The sequence below is a fragment of the Panthera uncia genome, chromosome E1, assembly GCF_023721935.1.
Source record: "Panthera uncia isolate 11264 chromosome E1, Puncia_PCG_1.0, whole genome shotgun sequence".
Classification (NCBI taxonomy): Eukaryota; Metazoa; Chordata; class Mammalia; order Carnivora; family Felidae; genus Panthera; species Panthera uncia.
Window position 1 is genome coordinate 49,405,311 of NC_064814.1, and position 27,912 is coordinate 49,433,222.

General features: G+C 40.3%; 1 protein-coding gene across 17 annotated transcripts in view; it reads right to left on the bottom strand.

Annotated features, from left to right (window-relative positions):
- NCOR1 (nuclear receptor corepressor 1) overlaps positions 1–27,912 on the bottom strand; it is a 159,450-nt gene that overhangs the window by 69,007 nt on the left and 62,531 nt on the right. For 11 of the 17 annotated variants that reach the window (XM_049638033.1, XM_049638039.1, XM_049638043.1 and 8 more), the window contains exons 7-17: positions 26,775–26,831; positions 25,931–25,983; positions 25,571–25,597; positions 23,406–23,472; positions 20,853–21,025; positions 19,361–19,451; positions 16,659–16,837; positions 16,066–16,120; positions 15,068–15,169; positions 6,880–7,007; positions 1,753–1,970 (exon numbers count right to left, since the gene is read on the bottom strand). In XM_049638033.1, coding sequence (XP_049493990.1) covers positions 1,753–1,970; positions 6,880–7,007; positions 15,068–15,169; positions 16,066–16,120; positions 16,659–16,837; positions 19,361–19,451; positions 20,853–21,025; positions 23,406–23,472; positions 25,571–25,597; positions 25,931–25,983; positions 26,775–26,831 — 1,150 coding nt within the window. The remainder of the gene's footprint in view (positions 1–1,752; positions 1,971–6,879; positions 7,008–15,067; positions 15,170–16,065; positions 16,121–16,658; positions 16,838–19,360; positions 19,452–20,852; positions 21,026–23,405; positions 23,473–25,570; positions 25,598–25,930; positions 25,984–26,774; positions 26,832–27,912) is intronic. The other 6 variants (XM_049638047.1, XM_049638045.1, XM_049638049.1 and 3 more) reach the window with 3 other exon arrangements.

Genomic DNA, 27,912 nt, shown 5'->3' on the forward strand with positions numbered 1-27,912 from the left:
TAAAAGATATTCAAGACAAAACAAAGAAACGGAAAGACATTCCATGCTCATGGATTGGAAGGACATATATTGGTAAAATGTCTACACTACCCAAAGCAATCTACCCACTCAATGCATTCTCTATCAAAATACACAAAATTCATAGAACCAGAACAAACAATCCTAAAATTTGTATGGGACCACCAAAGACCCCAAATAGGCAAAGCAGTCTTGAAAAAGAAAAGCAAAGCTGGAGGCATCACAATTTCAGACTCCAAGTTAGACAACAAAGTTCTAGCAATCAAAACAGTATGGTACTGGCACAAAAATAGACACATAGATCAACGGAACAGAACAGAAAACTGAGAAATAAACCCACAACTATACGGTCAACTAATCTTTAACAAAGCAGGAAAGAATACCAAAGGGGGAGAAAGAAAGTCTCTTCAACAAATGATGTTGGGAAAACTGAACAGCAACACGCAAAAGAATGAAACTGGACCACTCTCTTACACCATACACAAAAATACATTCAAAATGGATTAAAGATCTAAATGTAAGACCTGAAACCATAAAAATCCTACAAAAGAGCACAGGCAGTAATTTCTCTGACACGGGCCGTAGCAACTTTTTTCTAAATAGATCCCCTGAGGCAAGGGAAACAAAAGCAAAAATAGACTACTGGGACTACATCAGAATAAAAAGCCTCTGCACGGCAAAGGAAACAATCAACAAAACTAAAAGGTAGCCTATGGAATGGGAGAAGATATCTGCAAAAGACATGGCTGATAAAGGGTTAGTATCCAAAATATATTAAGAACTTATAGAACTCAACACCCAAAAAATAATCCGATTTAAAAATGAGCAAAAGACATGAACAGACATTTCTCCAAAGACATCCAGACAGCCAAGAGATACGTGAAAAGATGCTCGTATCACTCACCATCAGGGAAACGCAAATCAAAACTATGACGAAAGATCACCTCACACCTGTCAGAATGACTAAAAGCAAAACGCAAAAACCAACAAGTGCTGGCGAGGATGCAAAGAAAAAGGAATCCTCGTGCACTGTTGTTGGGAATGCAAACTGGTGCGGCCACTGTGGAAAACAGTATGAGCGTTCCTCAAAAAGTGAAAAGTAGAACTAACCTACAGCTCAGCAATCCCACAACTGGGTATTTACCCAAAGAATACAAAAACACTCATTCAAAGGTATACATGCACTCCTATGTTTATAGCAGCATTATTGACAACAGCCAAGATACAGAAGCAGCCCAAGTGTCCATCCACTGATGAATGGGTAAAGATGGCATACCACATCTGAATATTATTCAAACAAGAGAATATTATTCAGCCGTAAAAAAGAATGAAATCACACCATCTGCAACAATATGAATGGAGCCAGAGTATAATGCTAAGTGAAAGAGAGAAAGACAAGATACAATACAATTTCACTCATCTGTGGAATTTAAGAAACAAAGCCAACTAGCAAAAGGAAAAGGGGGGGGGGGGGGGCAAACCAAGAAACAGACTCTTAGCTACAGAGGACACACTGAAGATTACCAGAGGAGAGCTGGGTGGGGAGACGGGTGAAATATGTGATGGGGATTAAGGAGGACCTGGTGATTAAAATAAAAACTTAAAAAAATTTTTAAAGGCCAGAATTTCGGAGTTATTTCTAGATCCTGGATACCAGGGGTCCCTCCTGCTCTACCCGAGCATTGAAAGAGAATCCCAAACAAAATTATGGCCTGTTCAATCTCGCCCACTCACTGGGTTCTGGTGGCGGTGGCAGAGGCGGTGGGGGCTCCTCAGTGGCGGCAGCGGCCGCAGCACTGGCAGCCGCGGCTTCGTTGGTCATGGACCTGGTGATCCGGCCCTTTCTGCGGCCCTGACTGTTGGCGGTCTTTCGCCCCCGGGGTGTGGCCTGCTCTCTCTCCTCCGTTTCTTCGGTTGCACCTTCTGTCTTGTCCTTTTCCTTGGTATTTTCTCTGGAAGCAAAAGGAAATGAAAATTTTGTGTGATTTAGAAGAATGCGTATATCTAAGGAGGTTGCAGCTTTGAGGTTTTTTTTAATACAATTTAAATACAATTACCCAATTTCTCAGTTACTCAAAATAAAATTTATGAAAAATGTTGCCATACCCCAATTTTGAAGAGTTCTGACTAGCTCAAATTAAGATATTTCACAAAGGTCTATTTTATTCATTAATGGGCTTAAAATTCAAACGCATTTCAAATCACCTATTACGTATGACAGCACTCTGAGGAAAATGGATGCAGAAAAGCCCCTAGAGCTGCAGTCCAGAGTCCGGATTTCTTGCCTTTGCTCCAAGGTAAGTTTTCTCCTCTGTGAAATGGAGAGGCTGACACGGAGGCCCTTTCCGTAGTAATGATGAAGGACCATAAGGCCAGCTGAGGGCCAAGCACAAGCTAGCACCACCCCCCTCCAAAGTGGGATATGCGCAGTATTCCTCAGGAGCTCCTGGTGGCCCCAAAACAGGAAAGGACAAAAAAGAAACACTTAAACTGGTAAGAGACTTCACCAGTTTACAAGAAAAAGGCAATCTCAACAATAGCCTAAAGTCTAGGCACTCCCTGCGGGTCTTAATGTTAATGCTTTGCTAGAGGGAACAATCTCAGCTTGACAATAGCTAGGCATCCAATAATCTGTGAGTCTTTAGCATATGAAAATCCCTTTAGGAAGTCCCTCCAGACTTTATCTCCCCCCCCCCAACCATTCCATAAAGCAGTCACCCCCACACTTACAGCATAGTCCTTCTGCCCTCAGGTCCTGTCCCCGTGCTTTTAACAAAATCACCTTTTTGCACCAAAAGATGTCTTCAAGAATTCTTGGTTGTCAGCTCCGAACCCCCAACCATCAGCCCAAAATCCCATCGGTAATAATCTGCCATACCGTGTCATTAAACCCGGCTCAATATTCTCAACCATCTCCAATACTAATTACGTGCAAACAGGGCAGTATGGCCCAGTGGTTGGGAGAACGGTCTGGAGCCAGGCTGTCCGGGTTGGTACCAGAGCTGTGTGATTTACTTGCCATGTGATGACCTTGAGAAGCTACCTCACCTCCACGGGCCTCAGTTTTTCTCAGCTATAAGTCAGGATGATAAACAGTATGTTCCATAGAGCTATTTTAACGATCAAAGGAGTTCATTCATATCAAATGTTCAGAATAGTGCCTGGAACACAGTAAACTATGTGTGTTTGCTATTATTAAGGATAAACCTCCCTCCGTGAGCACTTAGGAAAAACTAAACAATCGATCAACCAATCAATCGATAAATGGTCATTACTATTACTAGCAACAGTACTACATGCAGTACTGGAAGGACTGTTCTCTGTACTGTGTACCTCCCAGGGCTGTTAGATTTAAAAACAAAGTCCTTAAAGAACATTTTTGCAAACGTGGATAGGTGGTGATACTCAAAGACTCAACTGCTTTTGCTTAATGGAAGGTGTTGATTTTCAAATTTTATCTACTTCAAGCAAAGATCTGTTGTAGCTTACCAAGTTACCGTTTTCCCCCCAAAATAAAATAATTCTTCAAGAATTTTTCCCCTTCAGTCCTAAACTGCCCTTGAAGTTGCCATGTAGCCCTCTCTCCTCACTTCATTTATTCCCTTACCAATCTGGCTATTTAAGCCTCCTCTTAAAGTTGTTTTGTCAAAAGTCACCAATCGGGGTGGGGGTGGGGGTGGGGAGGGCGGAGTCACCAAGGACTTACAAATTGCAAATCCAATGACTTTTCTCAATTCTTGTCACATTAATCATCCTGCTGCAACTGACCCTACGGGCAATTCTCTTTTTTTTTATTTTTTTTATTTTTTTTTTTTTTCTTTCAACGTTTATTTTTTATTTTTGGGACAGAGAGAGACAGAGCATGAACGGGGGAGGGACAGAGAGAGAGGGAGACACAGAATCGGAAACAGGCTCCAGGCTCCGAGCCATCAGCCCAGAGCCCGATGCGGGGCTCGAACTCACGGACCGTGAGATCGTGACCTGGCTGAAGTCGGACGCTTAACCGACTGCGCCACCCAGGCGCCCCCGGGCAATTCTCTTTATATCCTTCTCAGCTGAGCTTTTAGGACTTCATGCCTTCCTAACATCCCTGCTGCTGTTCTGGCTCTCTTTCCTCTCTTCCTCTCGATTTCCCAAGGCTCGCCCTGGCCTTAAATCTCTGTGTGGTTACCCCATTCTCATCTATTCCACTGGGACAACTCCCAGTCTGTATCTTCAGACTCACACCTCACATCTCCTAAAGCTCCTAAGATCCAGACTTGTCTTCCCAAGTATCTGCTGGGATTCCCAACAACACCCCCGGATTCTTCAACAATACAAGCTCGACACATCGAAAAACGTGGCCGTAACCACTCTGCTTCCTGCTCCACCCCATGCTCTCATCGCGCGCCGCTAAGAGGACAATCGTGATCATATTCATTCACACTTACAGAACTGACATCATCTTTAGCTCCTCCCCTCTTTCTTTACTTCCCATACGTGACCTCATGCCAAGGTTTGGTTAGTACATCTCGGTAACAGTTTTCCCGTTCATTCCACCATCACCATTTCTACTACCACTTTCCGTATCAGTGCCTTCTTACCCCAAACCACTCTTCCCTGACTTACATCTCCAATCCATTCATTCTTTGCCTCTTGTGGGTCAATATTCTAGCAGAAGAGCTTTGGCAAGAAACCATTCCATCCGTTCAAACCGCTGCCTACTCCCAAACAACTCCTAACACAGCCTCCTGAACAAAGTCTATTTCAGCTTCATTAAGGCTGTACAGAATGTAACCCCAGTCCACCTTCCACTCTTCTTCAGCCATCCTGTGTCCCAGTCTAATGAAACCACTATCTGCCATTTCTCATAGCAGCACATCAATTCATGCTATTCCCTGTATTCTTTCCACATTAACCACTAGCTCCTGCAGAAAGTCCTCTAAACTATCCAGACGGAAGTAACCCTGACCTCTTCTCAATCTCCCAACATCCTTTACCGGCTCTGCTCATTTCTTAAACGGTACTTGCACCTTCCCTAGTTTTCCCCTACTAGATCATAATCCACTTGAGAATGGTATACATCTTACGTATTTTTGCATCTTCTGTAAGAGCTAGCTCACATCATTAAAAAATGAATGCTTGTTAATAGAGATTTTAAGAAAAAAGTAAAAACCAAGATATGGCCGTTCCATATGAGAACCACTGACCACGTGGGAGTGTACATGTTTTACCTCAACAACTAACAAAACCAAAATTGTTTTTAAGAGTCGTCTTCCTAAAGTGCCAAAATCAGATGGCAATGGCATGAGTATCCACCTCGTTAGCAACCTTACTAAGTGATGTGGGCTGTAGTTGTCACAAAACCAGGTGAACCTTCGGTATTTCCAAGAGGGTTACGGAAGTAATACGACAGATATTAAAAAGGAACTAAACTACGAAACTAAAACTACTGATACATGCAACAACCTGCATGGATCCCAAAGTCGTTACGCTAAGTAAAAGAAGCCGTGCACAGAAGACCACATACTGCATAACTCCACTTATACGAAATTCTAGAAAAGGCAAACAGATTAGTAGTTGCCAGAGGCTGGGAACGGTGGGGGTGGTGTGGGGAGGAGGGGAACCCTAGTGCAAAGGAGCATGTGGGAACTTTGGGAGTGATGGGAACATTCTACATCACAGTATCACGCTTGGGGCCACAGTTACACCAGTGCATACATCTATCAAAATATATCCACGTATACACTTAAAATTGGTGAATTTTAGGGGCGCCTGGGTGGCTCAGTCGGTTGAGCGTCCGACTTCGGCTCAGGTCACGATCTCACGGTTCGTGAGTTCGAGCCCCGCGTCGGGCTCTGGGCTGATGGCTCGGAGCCTGGAGCCTGCTTCCGATTCTGTGTCTCCCTCTCTCTGACCCTCCCCCCTTCATGCTCTGTCTCTCTCTGTCTCAAAAAAATAAATAAATAAACATTAAAAAAAATTTTTTTTTTAAAAATTGGTGAATTTTATTCTGTGTAAATAATGCCTCAATCAAGCTGATCCTTGGTGGAAAAACAGCCAACTGAGCTGTTAAGCCCCCCACCGCCCCCCACCCCACCCCAATATGTACACAAAGGTATCAACAGTAGCTGTCTCCAAGTGGCAGACTCACAGGTTAATTTTCTTAATATTCTCCCCTCTTTTCTTAACTTCCGATAATGAACAGGAATTACTTTTATAACCAGGAAAACAGCAACAGAACCACTAACAAACCAGGAACTCTACTTTATATGATAAATAAAACCAATAAAGCTGGAATGTAAGGTATTAATAGAAAAGAAAACCATTTACCAGCATTCTTACATTAATGTAAACTATCAAAGGTACACACAAAAAGATCCAAGTCAAGGATTAAATTACATTCAGTAGATCTCAGTGATGAGTATATATTATTGTAGTCTATCCCTTCTGAAAAGTAACATCTCATGTCTGGCAATTAAGTCCATTAAGCCAAAAGTTCTATTTACCAGAATATCCCGTTCCTTCATTATGTCAAATAATAACTAGTAGATGGTCAAAGCACGTACCCCATTCATTCTTTTATCTAAAATTGTACGCCTTTGATAGATTTCATAGGTTATTTAGAAATTAGAATAATAGGGGCGCCTGGGTGGCTCAGTCGGTGAAGCGTCTGACTTCAGCTCAGGTTATGATCTCACGGTTTGTGAGTTCGAGCCCCACATCGAGCTCTGTGCTGACAGCTCAGAGCCTGGAGCCTGCTTCCCCCCCCCCCCCTCCCCCACTTGTGCTCTGTCTCTCTCTCAAAATTAAATAAAATGAAAAAAAAAAAAAAAGAAAGAAAGAAAAGAAATAAGAATAATATCTAATCATTTAACTCACTTAGAGTCCTCCTTGTCATCTTTCTCTTCTTCGTCTTTCTTTTCCTCTTCTTTTTTTTCTGTTTTTTCTGCTTTATCTTCTTCTTTTTCTTCTACTTTTTCTTCTTGCGAGGGTCGGGCAATTTGCTGCTGGAATGAACCACTATATGTCAGATTCAAAGGTAAAAGAAACAGCTCCTCAAACTGTGATGACAAATTACAATAAATATCTTTGCAAAAAATTTAATTGACAACTAACTTATTAGTCACTTACAATGTAATTAGGGGTAGTGTATTAAGAATCAGCCTAACACTCTTGAATATATTCCACATGTATTGCTTAAAAGCACATACTCATGTTCCCAGTGTCTGGACCCATCAGAGAGGTGAAAGTGTTAAGATTCCACTTAGAAACCTGAAATCTGAGGTTGGTTCTCTCTTTCTGTAACTCCTACATCTCATCTGTCACTCAAACATTTCAATTCCACCTTACAATCTGATAACGTGAAATTTACCAACCCGTTCCCCCTCGTATTAGATACCTAATACGCTTCCAACTTTTTCATCGCCATGGATGATATTCTAAGAAACATCTTTATGCTTTTATTCTTCTGCGTGAACATTCACTTAATGAATAGTAGATGGCTATGGTCATCATCAAGCCTAAAGTTATTTGAAAACACACTAAGGATATAGTAAAGTGAAAAGAAGTAAAACACTCAAATATCTCTAAACTGTAATTACAACTCTGTAATTGTAAATATGTATATGAACAAAGACTACAAGAGAAAAAGATTACGGAACCTTTTATCTTTGCTAAAATTGTGACTCCAAAAGAAAGGGTGAAATTAAGTTTGTGTTAGTATTATTTTTATTTAATGTAGAAATAAAGACCGTCTATCGTAAGTGGGACTGAACTGCCACGTGACATTACAGCGCACAGCCCCTGCCCCGGCTGTACCTCTTCCAATCCTCCTCCCTTTCCTACACTGGTTGCTGCTCTGAATTCGCCTAAACACACCCAGCATTACATGTCTTTGCCTGGAACACCCTTCCCACCCCTCCTCGCTTACTAAACTCCTACACACCTTCTGAAATTCAGTTCAAAATGCTACATCTCCTGTGAGGCTTTTCTTGATTTCCACAAGAAGCTCCGGGCCCCGTCTCCCTACCTTCCACCCTGCATGGTTTCCATTTGGTCACAGCGCTTACCACAGGGTGCCGTGTAACTGGTTATCAGGGTCTGCCTCACTGCGCTACAGTCTCAAGGACAAGGACCCAATCTTAATCATCTAAGTATCCCCAGTTCCTAGGAGGCATCTTGACCAAAGAGGTGTCTACATGTGCTGGGTATAGCAAAAAACAAGTTCCCTTATTCTGGTTGTTTGGAAAGTGTTTGCCCTCCTACCTCAATCTTTCATTCTGATCCAGGCCAAAGTCAATGCTGCCTCCTAATAACTGCCTGTCCTCTTACCTGTTCCTGTCACCAGACAACATGAAGTACTCATTAATTTGAGGTAAAATTTTCCTTAACTCTCAATAGCATCTCAAAGTCCTTTACCTACTCACCAAACCTGGCTTTTTCCTTAAGATAACTAAGACCTTGCTGGCCTCTCCAAAAGAGGTCCGAAATTATGCCTTCCTCGAATCCATGACAAAAAGAAGAATCTGTATCCTTGCTCCCAAATGCCACTTCCAGAACATTGCTGAACTCTGGTATTTCAAAAATTGCTTCCTTTTTCAAATTTCAGAAATCTACCTATAATGCCTTTTGACTCTTTTGGTGTTATGGGCTGACTTCTCAAATATTCCCAAGGACAAATAAATGATTTTATCACATGGCTCATTATGCCTTGCCATTATTCTTCCGACTTCAAAATGCCTAACAATGCCTTTTCTAGCAACAAAATATCCTACAACTGAAATACTTTCGGGCCACCTGGGTGAGTCAGTCAGTTAAACGTCTGACTCTTGGTTTCAGCTCAGGTCATGATCTCACGGTTTCATGGGTTCAAGCCCCCACTGGGCTCTATGCTGGCAACGTGAATACTGCTTGGGATTCTCTCTCTCCCTCTCTCTCTGCCTCTCCCCTACTCACGTTGTCTCTGTCTCTCTTAAAAATAAATAAATAAAACTTAAAGAAACACTTTCAGGTCACGCCCATTCAACTCCCCAATGGTGAAGTCACAATTGCCATCATCAGTGGGTACTGCTTTACCTCCACGATCCTGAAATCAGAAAATGTTCTCTGTAACAATCACTTGTGCCCCACCCATCCCACCTTTTCATTGTTGTTGATCCTATTTGTCCTCATCATGACCTTTGATCCCTTTGTTCTATGAAATGTCACAGTCCATCAGGAAGAAATGTATCTACTTTTCCATTATGACCCCTCACTAAATCATTTCAATACCAAGGTTCCTTCACTTGCTTTATCTGACTTTCCTGATTTCTCACCCTGGTAAGTTCCAGTTTCCTTTTCTTCTGAGTATTTATTATTAGGAAATACTAAGAAATGAGGAAGATTTTCATATGTACACTTTCCAACCATGACAAGGTCTGCTTTATAACTGAGAATGTTTTATTCACTTTTTTAAGGTGACGGACTCCCTAGCATGCCACAGAGGGTGTCAAGACTGGTTTCAAATGCTAATAACCTCAAGCCACCTGCCTGCCACAAATATGGCATTCTGAACAAACAAGATGGCATACCGACAATAAACTTGGCCCTTTGCAAGTGGGCTGTATAATCCAGAAAATGGTTTATGGCCCTAAGAAATGACAGGGAGCTATCAACTCAGCAGAAGATAAGTAAAGAGGTTCCCTATTCTGTTAGATTTGATGAACGTATAATTTATTTCCCTAATACTTTTCTATTTCTAATGCCAACCAGAGTTTTGAAAAAAGCAAGCAATCCCACACATTCCCTGCTGTCCTGAATCCAGCCAACAGCTGACTTTGCTCCCCCTTCCCTAGTGCCAGGGACTGAGAAGCAAGGTAGCACCTGCTTCCACCAGTCAATGGGAAGACGAGGGCAGGATCTCTTTTGAAGCACAGCCCCCAATTCTGCAGAAGGCGTGGACATGATCCAAAGAAGTTCATGGAGTCGCTGAACAGTCTGTGGAGGTGTGTGACACCTCCAGAGCAGAACCTCCATCAAGGGAGAATCCCCATGAACTGGGCAGGAGTGGGTGGAGAGGGAGAGCAGGGAGGCCAGAGGGTACAGTTGGCATTTCCCTCTGGGTGACAGGCATCGAGACCCACCGTAATGACCACCAATTGCATTAAAGAAAGTAAGGAATGACCTCTGATTTTAACAAGAAGGGATTGGAATTGCTTTTGTTTCAGGCAAATCTGCCAAGAGAAGTGTCAGTCCCCATGGTCTGGGATGGAGGTTACAGGTTACATCCCTCAAAACCTTCACCAGGTTGGCTGGAGTAGGAGGCCATGGTTGCAAAGGGAAATTCGTCACAAGGTCCCCTAATAGAGGCATTCCCATTAGCTTCCTGCCCGGGTTCCTCCCTCCTTAAGCCCAACACTTCATAGTCAATAAATAGAGGTTTCATTCTGTTAGGGAGGATCTGACGACATGAAGCATTTCTGTTGAACGAAAACTATGCACTACACGTGTGAGGGTACATTATGAAACAAAATGAAAATCCAAATGAAAACACCAAAGTTTTATGTATTTCATAATTATGATAAATGAAGACCAAGGTCAGTTTCAACAGAGTTTCAACAAGACAGTTTATGCTGAGATGTGTTTCTACTATTTCTAATTGAATACCTAACACTTATAGATACTCTATGTATATCTGCTCACATGCTCGAGTCTTTAGAAAACAGATAAGCGAATTCCCACTCGGTGGATGACGGGAGTTGCCAAGAAATGAAATGACTACCTTTGAAAGAACAAGCTTATAGTCAACTAGAAAGACACAAGAAACAAAAAGAATGAAGTCCTACCTTAGCCACTGAGTTTTTTAAGCAGTTCAGGCAGTAAACAGAAATTATCTCATTAAAATATATATTAAAAAACTATTGCCGTTAAGCCACTTGAGAATTTGAGACTACGTTCCTGAAGAGTAAAAGCTGTCAACCATCAGAAAACCCCTCTGTGAAGGCTACAAACGTACTAGTCGCTACCATTTATTGGGCACTCCCTTTGTGCCTGACACTACACTCTAGGGACTTCACACACATAACATACCTAGTTCTCACGTTAACCCTGCAAGGGAAGTCTGCTCCCTCTCTCACCGATGAGAAACCAAGGGTCAGCAAATGAAAGGACAGGTACGGAGGTCACATAGAGGCAAAGCATTTTTGTGTCTAAAGCTCTTTCCATCATACCCAACTTTTTATTTTTTTATTTTTTTTATACTCAACTTTTTGTACTTGCCTGAAACGGTCTAACCATTGTCTATCTAACAATTTAGTCAGAAATGCTCCCAACTTCAAAAATTACTACATTTACGTAAGTATATGCTTGCTCAATACCTTTGGGGACTAAAAACATGCTGACATATTTAAAGAGGAAGATGTTGCCAGAAGGAAGGAAGAGAACAAATTCTTGTGAAAGGTAATCAAGTATTTGGAAATGAATGCAGTTTCCAAACAATGACTTGCTTTATTGTAGGTCACAAGCAGGTACCACAGTAATTGTAGCTGCACAGTGACAGACTTATTTAGATGGGAGTTTATGCTGGAAAGTAAGAAGAAATTCTTAGTTCTAACAAAAACGTTACACATAAAATCAAATTACTGCCTGGCATGTTATTTATAAATCTAGACCCCAAATAGTAACACTTGATGAGTGGCTTTTGGCTTCTAATCTTTGATAAGTATTCATTGCTTCAACTAAAATTTATGAAGAACCACACTCGCTCCCATCATGGGATGCCAGGAAGTTGAACGGTGAAACGGTTTAAGCAGTAGCTAACGGATTTTTGAGTTAAGACTTTTGCCAATAATAATCTCTGAACACAAGTCTAACAAAAATACGATTATCTGTCTCGTTTCTCTAGGATTCTAAGATTAAACTCATTTTCAGACTAAATAATATGCAAGGTTCCATACAGCGATAGCAGGTTAAAAATCAAACCTCGCAAATTTGAATCTCTCAGTCAATAATACTTCCTTTAGGTAAGAGGTTTGGGGAGGGGTGGGGAGGGGGGTAGGAAAAGCAACCAAGTAAAAACTGAAAGGATCAGGCATAAACCTCAACAGAAATTCTACAGAGTCTTGAAATAAATTTGCCCTAAGCGCTCTGGGATTACCTACAGTAATTCCTACTGATTCAAACTTGATTGGATAATAGAGCAGTAAAGTGATTCTCAAATTAGTTGGATCCCTGTTACCTACCAAGGTAAAATCAAGACACCGCAATTTAAAAATTCTTAACTTGTAACTAGATTCTTTTTTTAAAGAAAAGAAGTCTTTCTCAACTTTGTTCTATACAGCAAATTATATACATTCCCAACCCAGATCTGTTTCCTAAACTCCAGACTTCTACATCTAACTGCCCACCTCGCACCTCCACTTAGACCTCTAATACGTACCTGAAATTCGGCATGTCCTAATTCTTCCCCCCAAATCTGCCACTCCTTCAGTGAGGCCTATGCAGTAAATGGCAACCCCACAAGCCAAATCTTGGGCTACCTTTGATAACTGTCCTCAAATCCCCACGATCAATCCACCAGCAAAACCCGTTTACCTCACCTTCAAAAATACATCCAGAAATTGACCAGTTCTCCCTACCTCCCTCACTAGAGTCTAGTCCAAGCCACTGGGAGGATTAATATAACCTCCTGGCTGGTCTCCCTGCTTCTGCCCCAGCCTCCCTTACAATCTAGTCTCAACAGAGCAGCCAAAATGATCCTGCCACTACTAAAATTTGATACTAGTCTTCTGCTCAAAAGTCCAATGCCTCCTCCTTTCTTTGTATCCGCTGTAATGTCATCCATTTCTACAAACACGACCCCTTAAACTAACACCACCTAATTTTGGAAACCTGTCCATCTATTCTGACACAAACAGAATGAAGTACACAAGCAATAAAGAAAAAGAAATAAGATTCTTCTGGTCTGAGACGGTGCTATGTTTCCGTCATTCAACACTCTCCTCTCCCAAATTCCCAGTGAAACAACCAGAAAAATATAAACCTGGAAGAAAAATCTTCACGGTAATAACCCAAAAGGGAGGGAAAAGACTGATGGAAAGGCTGACCAACCCCAAACTGGGCCCGGCTGGGGTCAAGGTGAGGGCACATATGGACAATTTCAGTTCTGTAAATGTGTTCTGGGACACGCTAGAGGCGTGAGCACACAGAACAAGAACGTGCAGAGAAAACGCTATTATGGCTGGAACCTAGCAGTGAGATGGCGTCCCAGGTAACTTTAGGATGGAAAACAAATGCTTCAGGGTAACAGAGACATTCTCGTCACACAGAATTTCCTACTAGAGCTTTCTCCTCTATCAACAGAAGCAACCGACTGCTAACGCTGCAAAGGTAACATATGATAAATATCAAATTATCCCCTTACATTCTCTGGGATGGAAAAATTGACACAATTTATAAAAAATATGAAATACATAACTTCTAACAATTCAATTCAAGTTACAAACAATCGTTGATAAGAAGGAACAAAGCTATTGTTAAAAATTTGTAGCTGGAGGGCGCCTGGGTGGCTCAGTCAGTTAAGCATCTGACTGCGGCTCAGGTCATGATCTCGCGGTTCGTGAGTTCGAGCCCCGCGTCGGGCGCTGTGCTGACGGCTCGGAGCCCAGAGCCCGCTTTGGATTCTGTGTCTCTCTTGTTAAAAATCTGTAGCTGAAACTTGTTTAAAATGCAGATGGGCTCTAGCATCTCCAGCTACTTTGTTTGATTCCACTTTCTCTGTGGGAAGCCCTGGTGCCTTGTAGCAGAACAGCATTTCCCGCCTCAATGCCAACATTCAGTTTGCTCCCCGTCAGGTAGCGACTCTTGGTGGAGCCCCACGACCGTCCCTCTCTCTGCGTCCACAGTACCAGCCGCATCAGCGTAAAAGGCCGCTCTTTCCTCCCTTTCGATCCTCATCGCCCATTCCTCTGTTCCCCTTCATAAGCAAATCTTACAGACGGGGCACACCTGCACGCTGCCACCTGCTCACCTCCCACACTCCCTTCCCCTCCCTATCGTCTTATTTCCGGCCCCCTCACCAACCCACTGAAAATGCACACTTAGGACACCTCAGCTCACTCAACCTCTGGCAGCATTTCACGCAGTCGACTCGTGAAACACTCCCTGTACTTTTACTGACCAAGAAATACTGTTCCCGAAGGATACGTAATCACATCCTGCCCTGCGAGGTAGTGGTATTCTGTAGGAAACAGTGACCGGAAAACACAACAGGTTATGGCTACGGATAATGAGAGAACCGTGTCAACCTGTATCTGGTAAGCAGGGTGGCTAAGGAAAGAAAGGGTGGCTGTGTGGGGAAACCGGGAGAGCTTTAGGAACACTAATCGGCAGTCAGCGGCTGTCGTGCGAGATGAATCTGGGTGCGGAGAGCAAGGGCGACCACACGGTCCCAGCAGCCACGCTGGTAACGCACACGTGAGCTGTGACAGCTGCTGATCCGTTATTTTGGAGAAAAGTTTCTGAAGGACTGAATTCCAACTGTGAAAACGCACACTGCGCTGTATTAAAAACTATCTTTTAAGAGCAAGTGCTTTTTAACATAAACTATCTAAACTCCAGAAATGAAGTTAATCTGAAACAAAGTCAGGCAGGTCCCCGGTATTCCAGTAAACTATCTTCTCCGCTAATTACCACACTCTACTTCTCTGTACTTCTCCCATATTCTACCTGCCCCCTTCACAGACAAAAGGACTGATAAAGACGGTATTATGAAATGAGGTGTCATGGGGCCCATATTCACACTATCACTGTCATTATCACTGACAGGCACAATTTAGATCATACAGAAGTATAAAATTTTTCTCATTAATCTTACCAAACTAGAAACTTTCCAGTACATTCAAAGTAGATGGTGTAATGCATTAAATATGTATTAATTTCAAAATAATAACATGTTCATAACATCCTAATTATTTAATGAAATGTCAATCCCTACAATACATGTTGTAAGTACGAGGCTCCGGTTATAACATTTTTCATCTCCGGATCTCCACCAAGCCCGAAACACCTTCGATACAATAATGAAACGCACCTGGTTTCTTCCTCTGCGTTTTCCGTAATTCCTTCTTACTAGGGCTTTATAATTCTCATTTTTCTTGGTTAAGTAGTAATATAAAACACAATCAGGAACACTCTATAAGGAAAAAAATATTTTGAAGAGCCAAAGGAATAAATTTTTTTAAAAAATCAAGTAACACTTTCAAGGGAAATCTCTGGTATTCTCAAGGTATAAATTAAGGAGAAACATATGGCTAGCATTTTAAGGCAGATCTAGGCTCTAAAAACACATTCATTACCTTTATATTTTAAAGGACAATTCCAGTTGTCCTAATCCAAATTACATAAAAGATACCAGAGGCTATCAGAAACATTCAAGCACTTCCTTATTAAGAAGTAACTAAATTCTCTTTCTTACTGCAGGCATGTAAATATTGAAAATGTCTCTTTAAATGTTTGTCAAAGACACTACAATCCTTTGTGGGAAAATTTTTCAAGGAAAATCAGGATTCTGATATTTTAATCAGAACTTCAGTAAGGTTTAAAACGCATTGTAGGGGCGCCTGGGTGGCGCAGTCGGTTAAGCGTCCGACTTCAGCCAGGTCACGATCTCGCGGTCCGTGAGTTTGAGCCCCACGTCAGGCTCTGGGCTGATGGCTCGGAGCCTGGAGCCTGTTTCCGATTCTGTGTCTCCCTCTCTCTCTGCCCCTCCCCCGTTCATGCTCTGTCTTTCTCTGTCCCAAAAATAAATAAAAAAAAACGTTGAAAAAAAAAATTTTTTTTTAAAAATAAAACGCATTGTAGTCTATGTGTTTCTAGGAAAACCCAGTATCAGGTTGTTTTCCATTAACCATGAAAATCAGACTATGTTCTGTGCTTAAGATTTGTTACATAATTCTAAATATCACTATACTAGTCACATGAGAATCTTTCTAAAAATCTATTTAAATACTTCTGTATATTAGAGCACAAAACTTCAAAGTAGCAACCATCACAAACCTATAAACATTCTCAATGCAAACCATTTCTTACCTTTCTTTCCAAGTAGGATGCAATTAGTCCAAAGTTTTTTGGATGCTGGATAAACCTGAGTAAAAAAAGAGAAAAAAACAACAACACATACACCCATACACACAAACATTTTAACAACTTCAAAAGAGGCGGGGTGGGGGGGGAACCTCGGGAACAGAAATATTAGCACAGACTATTTCCCACGGATCCCTAACTGCCAACTTGAGGAACAACAGACGCACTAGAGTGTTTTAAGGGCACGGATTCCTGGGCACCATCCACCAGGAACTAACTGGATTGGTCTATGGTACAGCACAGACATCTGGACTTTTGAAAAGCACCCCCAGGTGACTCAGACACCACCCAAGCTTGGGTACCACACTTAACATGACTCTGCAACCCCAGTTCAACTCTCATCTGTTAACTTTGTTCCCATCTATAAACCTATGGGAAAATCATATCAAATCTACACTCTCTACTTTCCACAGGATCCATTCAAATGTCAAAGGGGGGCCAAGTTTGTGCAGAAACAGTTCAATTTACAAGTGAATGCCAAATATTTTTCACGAATTTATGTGAGCTTCTATTAGAAAACAATTTAAAGTTTAAATTACTTGTCCTTAAAGATCTCCTTCTCGTGGTCAGTCCAAACATTCATAAACTGCCTGTCTTTATAAACTTTCATAGGATCTTCCATGAGTCCATTCATGTTGATGAACTTGACTCGTCTCTGTTCTGCATCAAACATCATAGGTGGGATCACAGAGAGTTGCCGCATTTGTTTCTCATTATTCTGGAAAAAAAAAAAAAAAACCAACAACAAAAAATAAACATAATTTATGTAGAATAAAATTTAAAGAGGGCCATAGACCAGCTATCATAATAGAAGCCAGAAAAACCACATATGTAATTTAATGTCAATGGCAGTGTGTACCATAACATCTAACATATAGTAATTACTCATATATCTAATAACACTCATTAAATGGGCGCCTGGGTGGCTCGGTCGGTTAAGTGTCCGACTACAGCTCAGGTCATGATCTCACGGTTTGTGAGTTCGAGCCCCGTATCAGGCTCTGTGCTGACAGCTCAGGGCCTGGAGCCTGCTTCCAATTCTGTGTCTCCCTCTCTCTCTGCCCCTCCCTTGCTCGTGCTCGCTCTCTCTCTCTCTCTCTCTCTCTCTCAAAAATAAACACTAAAAAAAAAAAGCTCATTAAATGAATTATAGGGACAGAGGTGATACATGTTATTTTTTTTTATATCCCACTACTACAATTTGAGAAGAGATTTTTACTTAAAAGAAGTAGATACTTCAAGTAATAAATTTTTATTTCTTTTATTTTTTTAAGTAGGCTTCACATCTAGTGAGGAGCCCAACACAGGTCTTGAACTCACGACCCTGAGACCAAGAGTCCGATGCAGAGGAGCACCTGGGTGGCTCAGTCGATTAATCATCTGACTCTCGATTTCGGCTCAGGTCATGATCTCATGGTTCCTGAGATGGAGTCCCACGCTGGGCTCTACACCAACAGTGCAGAGCCTGCTTGGGATTCATTCATATTCTCATTCTCTCATTCTCTCATTCTCTCATTCTCTCTCTCTCTCTCTCTCTCTCTCTCTCTCTCTCTCTCCCCCTCCCCCACTTGTGCACTACCTCTCTCAAAATAAATAAACATTAAAAAAAGGAAAAAAAGACTAAGACGCTTGACCAACTAAGCCACCCAGACACTCCAAATAATAAAATTTTCGACCTAAATAAGTAATGTTAAATTCAGTGAAATAATGATCTTAAGAAACACTTAATTACATTAACAGTCTTATTTTTAAGAATCTTAATGTCATTTTAGACAGTAAGACTTAATGTCATTTTAGAGACCAATAAATAGAAAAAAAAAAAGCAAACAGGCACCAAAATCCTAAGGGCATGGATTTTAAATTAAACTCACGTGTATAATACTCCTTGCTAACTTTACATAATCTCTCCACTGAAAGTTGAAGACCATTATCCTTAGAATTTCAACTAAAACTTTGTTACATCTATACAATTAGTTTTTCCCGAAGTTTGATTTCCTGAGTTCATAAGCATAAATTTCTATGAAAGACCTTTAACCAAAATTACAGGTATTGACCCCAACACAAAGCTGGGTTTTGTTTTTCCCTAAAACTCTTCCTTACAGAAGTGGATACCGCCTTACACTCAGTCCTTACAAAGTGTCTAATTTTGTGGGGTACTCTCAATCAGTCTGAAGACCAAAGAACAGCTTGGGGCAGACACATTAGCTTGAAGTCACCTCAGGTGGTTACTAGTTTTGGATGCTTACAGATGTGCCCTACTGAAATCAGTCAAAAAGCAAGCAACGAAATTTAACACAGATTTAGTCATCATTGCAGGGATTATGACCACAAATTTTGAAATATATAGCAACTGAATCATTGTCTTTGATCATTGCTTAAGGAAACCACCACATTCTAATAAGCAAGACCTTCAGAATTTCGACATGAGGTTTTCTGGTGGTGGTGGGTGGGTGGATGTGGGTGTGTGTGTGTGTGTGTGTGTGTGTGTGTGTGTGTTTTAATTGAAGCATAGTTGATACCACAGATGAGGTTTATAAAAAAAAAAAAAAAAACAGTATATAAAATCAAAACCAGAAAAACTAAATAAACAAGAGGTGGCTTTTGGACCAACCTTTAGAGACAAACTTTAGAGACCAACCTTGAACAACAGCTAAGAAGACTCATGTTAGGGACTGAAATTTCTTCTTATTCAGCACTGATTTATTGATCCATATCAAATCTCTCTCCCAGGCTCCCCTGGCTAGAGAGCACACTTTGGAGAATCCACCCACACCTCAGGTCCACAACTCAACATACAAATACCCGCAAAATACATGCTCCTTTGTTCTTCTAGAAAATGGCACCACCAGCTCAACCCTCTAACCTAGAAACTGGGGAGTCACTTTCCACTTCTCTTCTTTCTCAATCCACCTTACCCTGCCCATTCCACCTCCGATGAATCTCTCCTGTCAGTCTGCTCCGATACATCCCTGCCACTGTTGCCCTGATTCAGGCTCTTATTTATCTGAACAGCCTCCTCGCCTCTTTCCAAGCCTCCCTGCCGCCAAAACCACCTGTGTACAATGCTAACACAATTGTGTAACTGCTTGGTTTAAAACCTTCAGTGGTTGGCCAGTCTCTGGAACAGTCCAAGCTCTATAAATGTTCCCTCACTGATGTACAAATAAACCCCTAGTTCCTGGCATAGGAGGCTAAAATGCCTGAATAATCAATGAATTAAAAATTAAATTAATTGTCTTACCTCCTGCTCAGAGAGCCCATCAATAATTTCAGAAATCTCATGCTCGCTCCTAGCAATCGTGGCTGAAAGACCAGCTCCCCTCTGCCCAACTCTAAATATGAGAAAGAAATTATAAATATATTTAAAGGCATTCCATAAAGAAGACATCAATTAAGTTACTTTTATATACGTTACGCTGCTGAATGGGACTTTTTTACCTGACTAGAAGTCAGAGAAGAAATGCTATTGAGCCACTCTTTTACATAATATGCTTGAAGATTAGAATTCTATAGAAGAACGATTTAAATGTTGAGATTAAGATTTAAAAAAAATTTTTTTTGTTTTTAATGTTTTTGTTTTTGGTTTTTGGTTTTTTGAAAGAGAGTAATAGAGAGCAAGCAGGGGAGGGGCAGAGAGAGAGGGAGACAGAATCCCAAGCAGGCTCTACACTGACAGCGCAGAGCCCAATGCAGGGCTCGAAATCACAAACTGTGAGATGGTGACCTGAGCTGAAGTCAAGAGTCAGATGCTTAACCAACCGAGCCACCCAGCTACGCCTGAGATGAAGATTTAAAGGTCACATGTCCAAGTTCAAATGGCAGAACCACTTATGGGAAAATTCTAGAAAACCACAGGTAATGGTGACATTTCCATTCCAAATAGTAATCTTTGCCTTCCAGAGTAGACAGCAGACTTTGAAAAATACATTAAATATTTTTTAAAGGGGAGGGATAACAACCATCGTCCCTCACAAAAGCTTTATCATGATGAAAAGAATTAAGGCTTACATATACTCTTACAAGAGACAGTGGAGAAGAAATCTAAAGCATTTACTTTTGCAAAATACTTGTTCTCCAAGTAAAAACAAATCAGAAACTATCTACCAATACCAAAGAATTTCTTAATTAGCAATCGGTCTAAATACTGTTTGGTCATGTTATTAGATAACGAAGGACAAAGAAATGTGTAAGTCTACTCTTTTTAACTATCAGTTCTAAAGGAATGGGTATCTTCAAGAACAGAAGAATTGGGGTGCCTGGGTGGCTCGGTCAGTTAAGCGACCGACTTCAGCTCAGGCCATGATCTCACGGTTTGTGGGTTCAAGCCCCACGTTGGGCTCTGTGCTGACAGCTCGGAGCCTTGAGCCTGCTTCGGATTCTGTGTCTCCCTCTCTCCCTGCTCCTCCCCCACTCACACTCTGTCGCTGTCTCAAAAAATGAATAAATGTTAAAAAAATTTTTTTCAAAAAAAGAACAGAAGAATTAATTTCAAGATATTCATTTAAATTTAGATTGAACAGCATCACTAAATATAAAAAATTAATATTAAATTCACCAAGACATAATCTTTGCAAGCTGATAATGAAGTTTTATATTCAAAATGAAAGTTCTTTCTGAACTTTCTTAAGAGCAGATTCAGGTAACCATTAACACTGAGAAAGGGCACAAAGGAGAGGAAGAGCCTAGCCATTAGCCAGGAGAAGAGCATAGGCACTACCCATCAAACTACTTACCGCTGAAACCTTTCTTGTTGTTCTCTTTGTTTTCGAATTTCTGGAAACTGCTTTTCATAGTACTCCCTTGTTTTGCTTTCTTTAGCTTTTCTCCGGGGATTATTTTCTATTCTGTCCACTTTTTTCTCCCATGCCTCCATGAGCTGATCATAACGTTGGCAGATTTTTTGTTCCTATTAAATACCCGTAGCAAATTAATAATTAAACTAAACTCTGTCATCCTGACAAACCTAATACTTTAAAGTAAATGCTACTTCTTAAGGCTAAGTCAGGAGTACATTTGGCCTAGGACTCAACTGTGAATGAAAAGCTGTCCTTGATCTGAAAGAGGAGAGAGAAAAGAGCTCTGTTTCCTATGAAGGTCAGCATATAGAGCACATTTTGGCTGATTTTTTTTTTGTTTTTTTTTTTTTTTAGTTAATGTTAAGACTAATACAAATTAATTAATTAATGAGCTACTACTGGCAGCTGATCAGCTACTTTTATTATTTTCCCGATAACAACGTAGGTAGGTCCTTCATTGTCGACAAAAATGGAAAATTAATAACAGAAACATGCAAATAGTTCATCATCTCAATCACCCAACAGCAATCATATTAACATTCTGGTGCTTTCCTTCCAATCTGTCACAGAAAACACTCACACTTTAACCCTTCCTCTGCTGCTGGAGGTTTTGGTTACTTGAAGGTTTTTGTTACCATAAGTAATGGTATCTAATTCACATTTTTGATAGTCTGGAAAAGGCAGGAATTGGTTGTACTTTATGATAAAAACAAATGCAGTGAACTACATGAAATCAAGAACCAATCCTTTTAGAGAAATGAGTAATGTATGATCTCATTTTTTTAAATCGAGAAGAAGTCTCCATTATTAGCACAGAACTGTGAACATGTCAACACACAGATAGAAAAAGGTGTAGAAGGACCCATGAAAAACCATGAACACTGGTCATCTCAAGAAAGTGGCACCAGAGAGGAGAATATTACCCTCCTCACACTCCACGCCACCTCCACACACGGAATTCCCGATCATTCTTTCCAACTCCTGTATCCCTCACACTTTCTCCATGTCTCCCGCTGGCTCCTCAGTCCAGGCCAACATCATCCTTCACCTACATCAAAGTAAGAGCCTCCTCAAAGTCTCTCATGCGTTCTAATGGTGTAGCCAGATGCCAATTCTTAGAATACAAACCTGGACATGTCACTTCCTGAGTTCAAACACTGCAAAGATGCCCTTGGGGTCTAACCCAAAGTCTCTTAGGTGGGCCTCAGGGGCCATGCAGCTCGGCCTGAACCTGCCCCGCTCCCTCCACCTCCCAGACCTTCACGTAAGCTGCTCCCTGGGCCTGTTCAAATTTCCAGAGTTTCTGGTTTTCCTGCAACTCCCCTTTAGGATTCACACATGGCGAATCAGCTGCCATTCGTACACGGTCCCACAGTCCTCTGTATGTCCTGTACCACAGTGTGATCGCATGCTGTAATTCCCTGCTGACTTGTCTGCCCCCCAGTTATGCCGCAGGCTCCCTAAGGATTAAAGCCATATGGCTATCTTGCTCACCTCTGTAGAATAATACATGGGACAGAGTAAACAGCCAACAGATATTTATTAAACAAATCAGTGCACACAGAAACGTTATAACTACATAGTCTGTGAAGTCCGAAAAAACAAAGCCTATGCTTCTACGTCTGTATCACCAGACAGCGAATTTAGCAATTACCACAATTACAACAAAATTACTGGGAGGAAAAACATACTTTAGCTAATTTCTTAGTTAATATTTATATGATTTTGCCCCCCACCAAAAAAAAAACCCCCAGTAATTTCAGATAGTATCTGAAGGACCAGACTGACAAGTTTCATTAGAAGTTGTAGATGAAGTAAAAGCTGACTCTTGAGCTTTACAATTCATTAAACTGTCATGTCATTAAATATAGGGTACACAGTTCATTTCTGATGTGAATTAAAGAACATCGTCTATTTGCTAAGCAACTGAATTTCAACGAATCAAGTGTGCCTAAATTGAGTCTGAACACACTGCGAAAAGTGGTATACTGGCATTGTATTTTCGGTGACTTCATTTCCATGAAGATCATAACCACCAAACTTCTGGACTGCGAGTCATATGATAAATATGAAAACGTATCTGAATTTCAAAAAGCTGAACTTTAGCTGACCCGGTTCCTAGTAAGAACGAACAGTAATGTCTACTTAGCATGACCGTAACTTACCCACATTTGTTTGAGGGTTTAAGAGACTAAATGTAGAACGTCCTAGTTCTCTCATATTCTTTTTTAACTACTCACCATTTTCTTTATTTTGACTAGATGAAAATGCTAGACACGGGTGGCCAAAGAAATTAATTTGATAATGACATTAAATGTCAATTGTTGCTAGGATTACATTTGTAGTTAAGTTCTACCCAGTTACTTTCTACATCAGCACCTTCTCTCAAATATAATCAAGAGCCACTCTCACTAATAAAGGGAAAGCAAATGCCTAAATGAGCATGAATGGGAAAGTTGTACAAATTTCAGTTAAAGGATAGGACCTCACCCTTTGTTTTCTTGCATGATTTCTTCTTTTAAAAAATAAAATGAGTTTTTTCCTCATCACCTGGTTTCTAGAAGAGAAAAATATGGTTGTATGACATTAAGAAAAAGCACAACTTAATAATGCATCACTTTTTTTTTTTTTTTTCAGAGACACTGAAAAACAAGCAAAGATCACTTAGGAATATCTGATGTAATCAAAGTTAATCTTAATTTTTTCACCCTGCAAAGTAAGACTTTTGCCATAATTAGAACTGACTAAAATTCCTCCCACTCTACAGCAAGATTTTATACAAATAGTTCATTTTCAATTATGACATCCAAGTATACGGCAAACATTTTCAAGTTATAATTACACAGTTACTCATTCTTCTTAAGATCTCTGGTGATCTAAGCGTCTTTGTGCGCTCTTAGAGGAGGGGAGGTAGAAGAGAAGGAGAAGCTTTTAAAGTTACCTCCCTGCCCCAGGTATGGTGCCGATCTCCCCTCTAGGAGAACGTACACCCACAAAGAGAGAGGGCACTTCTGCTTGACACAGAAGATTTCCTTCAGTCACAGAAATGACATATAATCCACTCTAAGAAGTCATGGAGGGCAATGGCACAAGACAGGAAGACTTCTCTTGCATCTTAATGAAACAGTTACACTTTTTAAATGTGAAGCATTGTGATCTTCAAAAACAATGACATGCAGGTTCAAATATAAATAGTTATACCCCACCTACTTCCAGAAAGGATTTCAAGCTGATTATTCAAATATAAATACAAAGCCAAGGCAAGTAGAAGTAATTTTTTGGATTATCTGCCACTCGGGACTAACAGTGACACTGGCTCCACTCAAATTAGCATGGACAGTCAGGAGCTGGCTATATGGGAAAGTAGCCAAGACATGAAAAGAATTATTAAAAGGTATATTTGCTATTTCATACAAAGCAAATGACGGCGATGAGAGAAGAGGTACCACACGATTCATACGGATGCATGCAGCTGAGTAAACGATTATCTCCCAAGCTGACGTACAGAAGTGCTACCATAAACTCAGTTTGCTCTCCTTTTAATTACGTGCTACTCAAAAGCACATGACAATCAATAAACATAATTTAAAAGGCTTCCTAGGATTTAAGTGAAGAAGTCAGCCAGTCAGTAGCCCATCCCAGGACAGTGTGCTAAGCACTGTAGTGGGGCAGTGTAGACAACATGAAATAAATCAGACAGAGCTGCTCTCCAGCTAATACTAGCAGGGAAAAGACAGAACACAAACGTAACTGAAGCTTTGTGGGGGGGAAAAAATATCATTAACAGTAGCCAACTAGATCTTATCTGCTATTCTTCTTTCAAAAACTGTTAAAACAGCTAAACAGTTTCAAAACAAGGTATATTTTATGAGTTTTGCCTACACCTACTTACTTCTAAGGGTGGTCAAGACCACAGTAGCATCTCACAGAAAAATTCTAAGTTACATGACTATCATCATAAACCACTTACTTAACAAAAGTTAAAAGTATTCAGATTTCAATTTTTTTCATGCATACTACCATGCAAATTATATTTGCCACCAATTCTGCAAAGTAGTCAACTACTGCACATACTCTCAGTAAGAAAGGTTTTAAAAGAAAAAATATAGAGATGATATATAAATAGCAATGTGCTCATCAGTAACTGTACTAGCAGATCATTAAAATGTTCCGATTATTATTCTTAATAAAACATAAAGTAGAAATATCACATTTTCGTTATAAACTAAGAATCATTCACCTCAATTCTCTTAAAGTATGATAATTAAAAAAAAAAAAAAAGATACCTATCTAGCTTCCTCTCTTACTTCAATCAGATCGAGAAATTAGGTTTTCTTTTCACTTATGCTCTTATTCCAGAATCTGCATCCAGAAAGGCCTGGTATCTAGGATGAGCAAGGCTAAGCAAACTACATTGTGGAGCAGTCTCCTCACCCACGTGAGGTGACAGAGCGCTTCCAAGGCACCAGGACATTAAATGGCAGAAGGGTCTACAAATACCGTCATTAGCAAGAGTCATGGAAGGGATTTCCCTAGAATAGGATTTTGAATAATGATAAAATGATCCGTGGCACTTCTACTTTGCAATGGCAGATGTGGCTTGGTGGGGGACGGTGTCATCACTAGTCTTAAATGAAAAAGCTTCATTATCTTACTTCATCATGCGCCTTGCAGGTACTCCACTGAAAAAAAGACAAAACAGGAGGCAAAAAATTCAAGCCTCAAGGTAAGCCATTTCAATGTTAAGTATTCACCTTTTTTACTAGCAGATCATAAAACCAGCTAGTTGTATGCAATAATTTATTTCATTTTTTGGCCTCGGAAACTCAAAGCTGTTACCCCAACCCCCAAGAAGCCAGAGGAAGATAACATATAGTAAAACGACAGCAAATTACACAAATCTAAAACACACCTACACTATATTATAATAATATGTCAGCAGATAACATAAAAATGATCTCTTTATAGAATATATGGTCTTTAACTGAAGAACTCCAAAGATGATAAATACTTACGTCTTGATGTTCTCATGATACACCTTGGTATCTGATGGCTGGTTATAGAGTGGCTATAAAATAAATCAAATATTTACATATGAAGTGTTGTACACATGTCTATGAAAATACAAAGAAACAACTTATATTTTAACACAATCCTAGGTGAAGTACTCATGGGCCTACACAACACATGCCCTACCAGAACCTCCAGACTTTCGGGTTCCCTGAACAACTCTCTTTACCCTATCTCCTATTAATGGGACTACTGTAAAAATGTTTATAAATCCACTGTAGCCCACAGGAAATACATTTATTCACAGATTTTTAATCTCAAAGGCAAAGAAGAACACATGGTCCAAAGAGCTTTCTATTTCTGTTCTCACTTCTTCCTGACTTTACCTGGCGTGATTAAATGGCTCCTGAAGAAAAAAAAAAAAAAAAAGCCCAGGATAATACTTCTGCAAAGGTAACCAAGTTTGTATGGCATTATTTTCAACATACTGCCCAGCCACATCCCCCTCATTCCAAAGTAGACAGACTACATTCCATCTTATCTCAAGAAAAATTACCAAAAAAACTCAATGTGAAAAAAGAAATTTCTTGGGGTGCCAGGGGCGGGGCTCAGTTGGTTAGGCATCCGACTCCGGCTCAGGTCATAATCTCGAGGTTCTTGAGTTCAAACCCCACATTGGGGTCTGTGCTGACAGTTCAGAGCCTGAAGCCTGCTTCAGATTCTGTGTCTCCCTCTCTCTGCCCTTCCCTCATTCATGCTTGCTCTCTCACTCTCTCTCTCTCTCTCTCTCTCTCTCTCAAAAATAAACAAACATTAAAAAAAAAAAAGAAAAAGAAATCTCTTACTTACCAGTTCCACTTTTGGGCCAAGACCTTCAAATATTTTATGAGCCTCTTCTGCTTTTTTCTACAGATAAAGACATCATTATATTATACAATTAAAATAATTATATTACCTGGGTGCAAAATCACTACCAATTTAGTATTTTCCACTGTTAGCTCCAATCCCTATTTACTTTATCTCTGAGACTACTCTAGAGTTGAACTTTTCTATATCTCCAAATATTCTTGTCACATGATTGGCTGAAATATCCTCTTTCATTTTCATAGCTTCCTCACAAAATTCAGTCAGTGCTTCACATTTGTACTCAAAGTAATACCTGAAGACTTGTTAAGTTCTGAACAGCAAACAGATCTCAAGATTCTAGGCAGAAGGAACACAGATCCACTATTAGAAATGAGCCCCTCGACACTTGGACTCGGACTGTCATGAATAAAAATTTTAAAACATAAAATACCATAAAGTCACCAGTCTTTACTGGTGTAAGCCAAATTGATCTCTTGGAAAAAAGCTTATTATGAGCTTATATTCTAGTTACAAGAAAACCTTGGTAATAACTGAACAGAGGAAACAACTAGTTTGAATTACGCAAGTGTTCAGTACTTAATAAATGCCGAATTACATATTTTTTTGAATTATGCATTTTTTTTACAGTCCATTTTCAAAAGTAAAATGATCTAGGCCGATGTGCCATCTAATAGAAATCATCCTTGAATGGACAAATGAAATATAACAAATTCGATGCTGAAGATGTTAAAACTGGAATTGTAGGACTAGCAAACGTGTCAATGGTTCTCAGCCAACGCATTCCAGTTGCTAACAATGGCTCCCTGTCGGCTGCGCAGACCCCCGCCTCGATGTATTTGCTGCTGGGAGACTCCGCAGGGCTTCTGATGGGGCACACAAGTGGGAATGGATATTCGTCAGTATCCCCCAAGTAGAAAGAGGTTTCCTTAAGATAAATATTCTCCTTTTCATCTCATTTATCAATCAAAATCAAGTATTTATTTCATATATATGTTGTAAAAACAACTAGTGCAGGAAGCGCAAAACAGTGTCATGCACTTTCCAAACTCCAGGAAACTGAAAGGTTATTAAGATGGAAAATAAATATATCAATAATGTCAAATACAAAACTATAAAACGC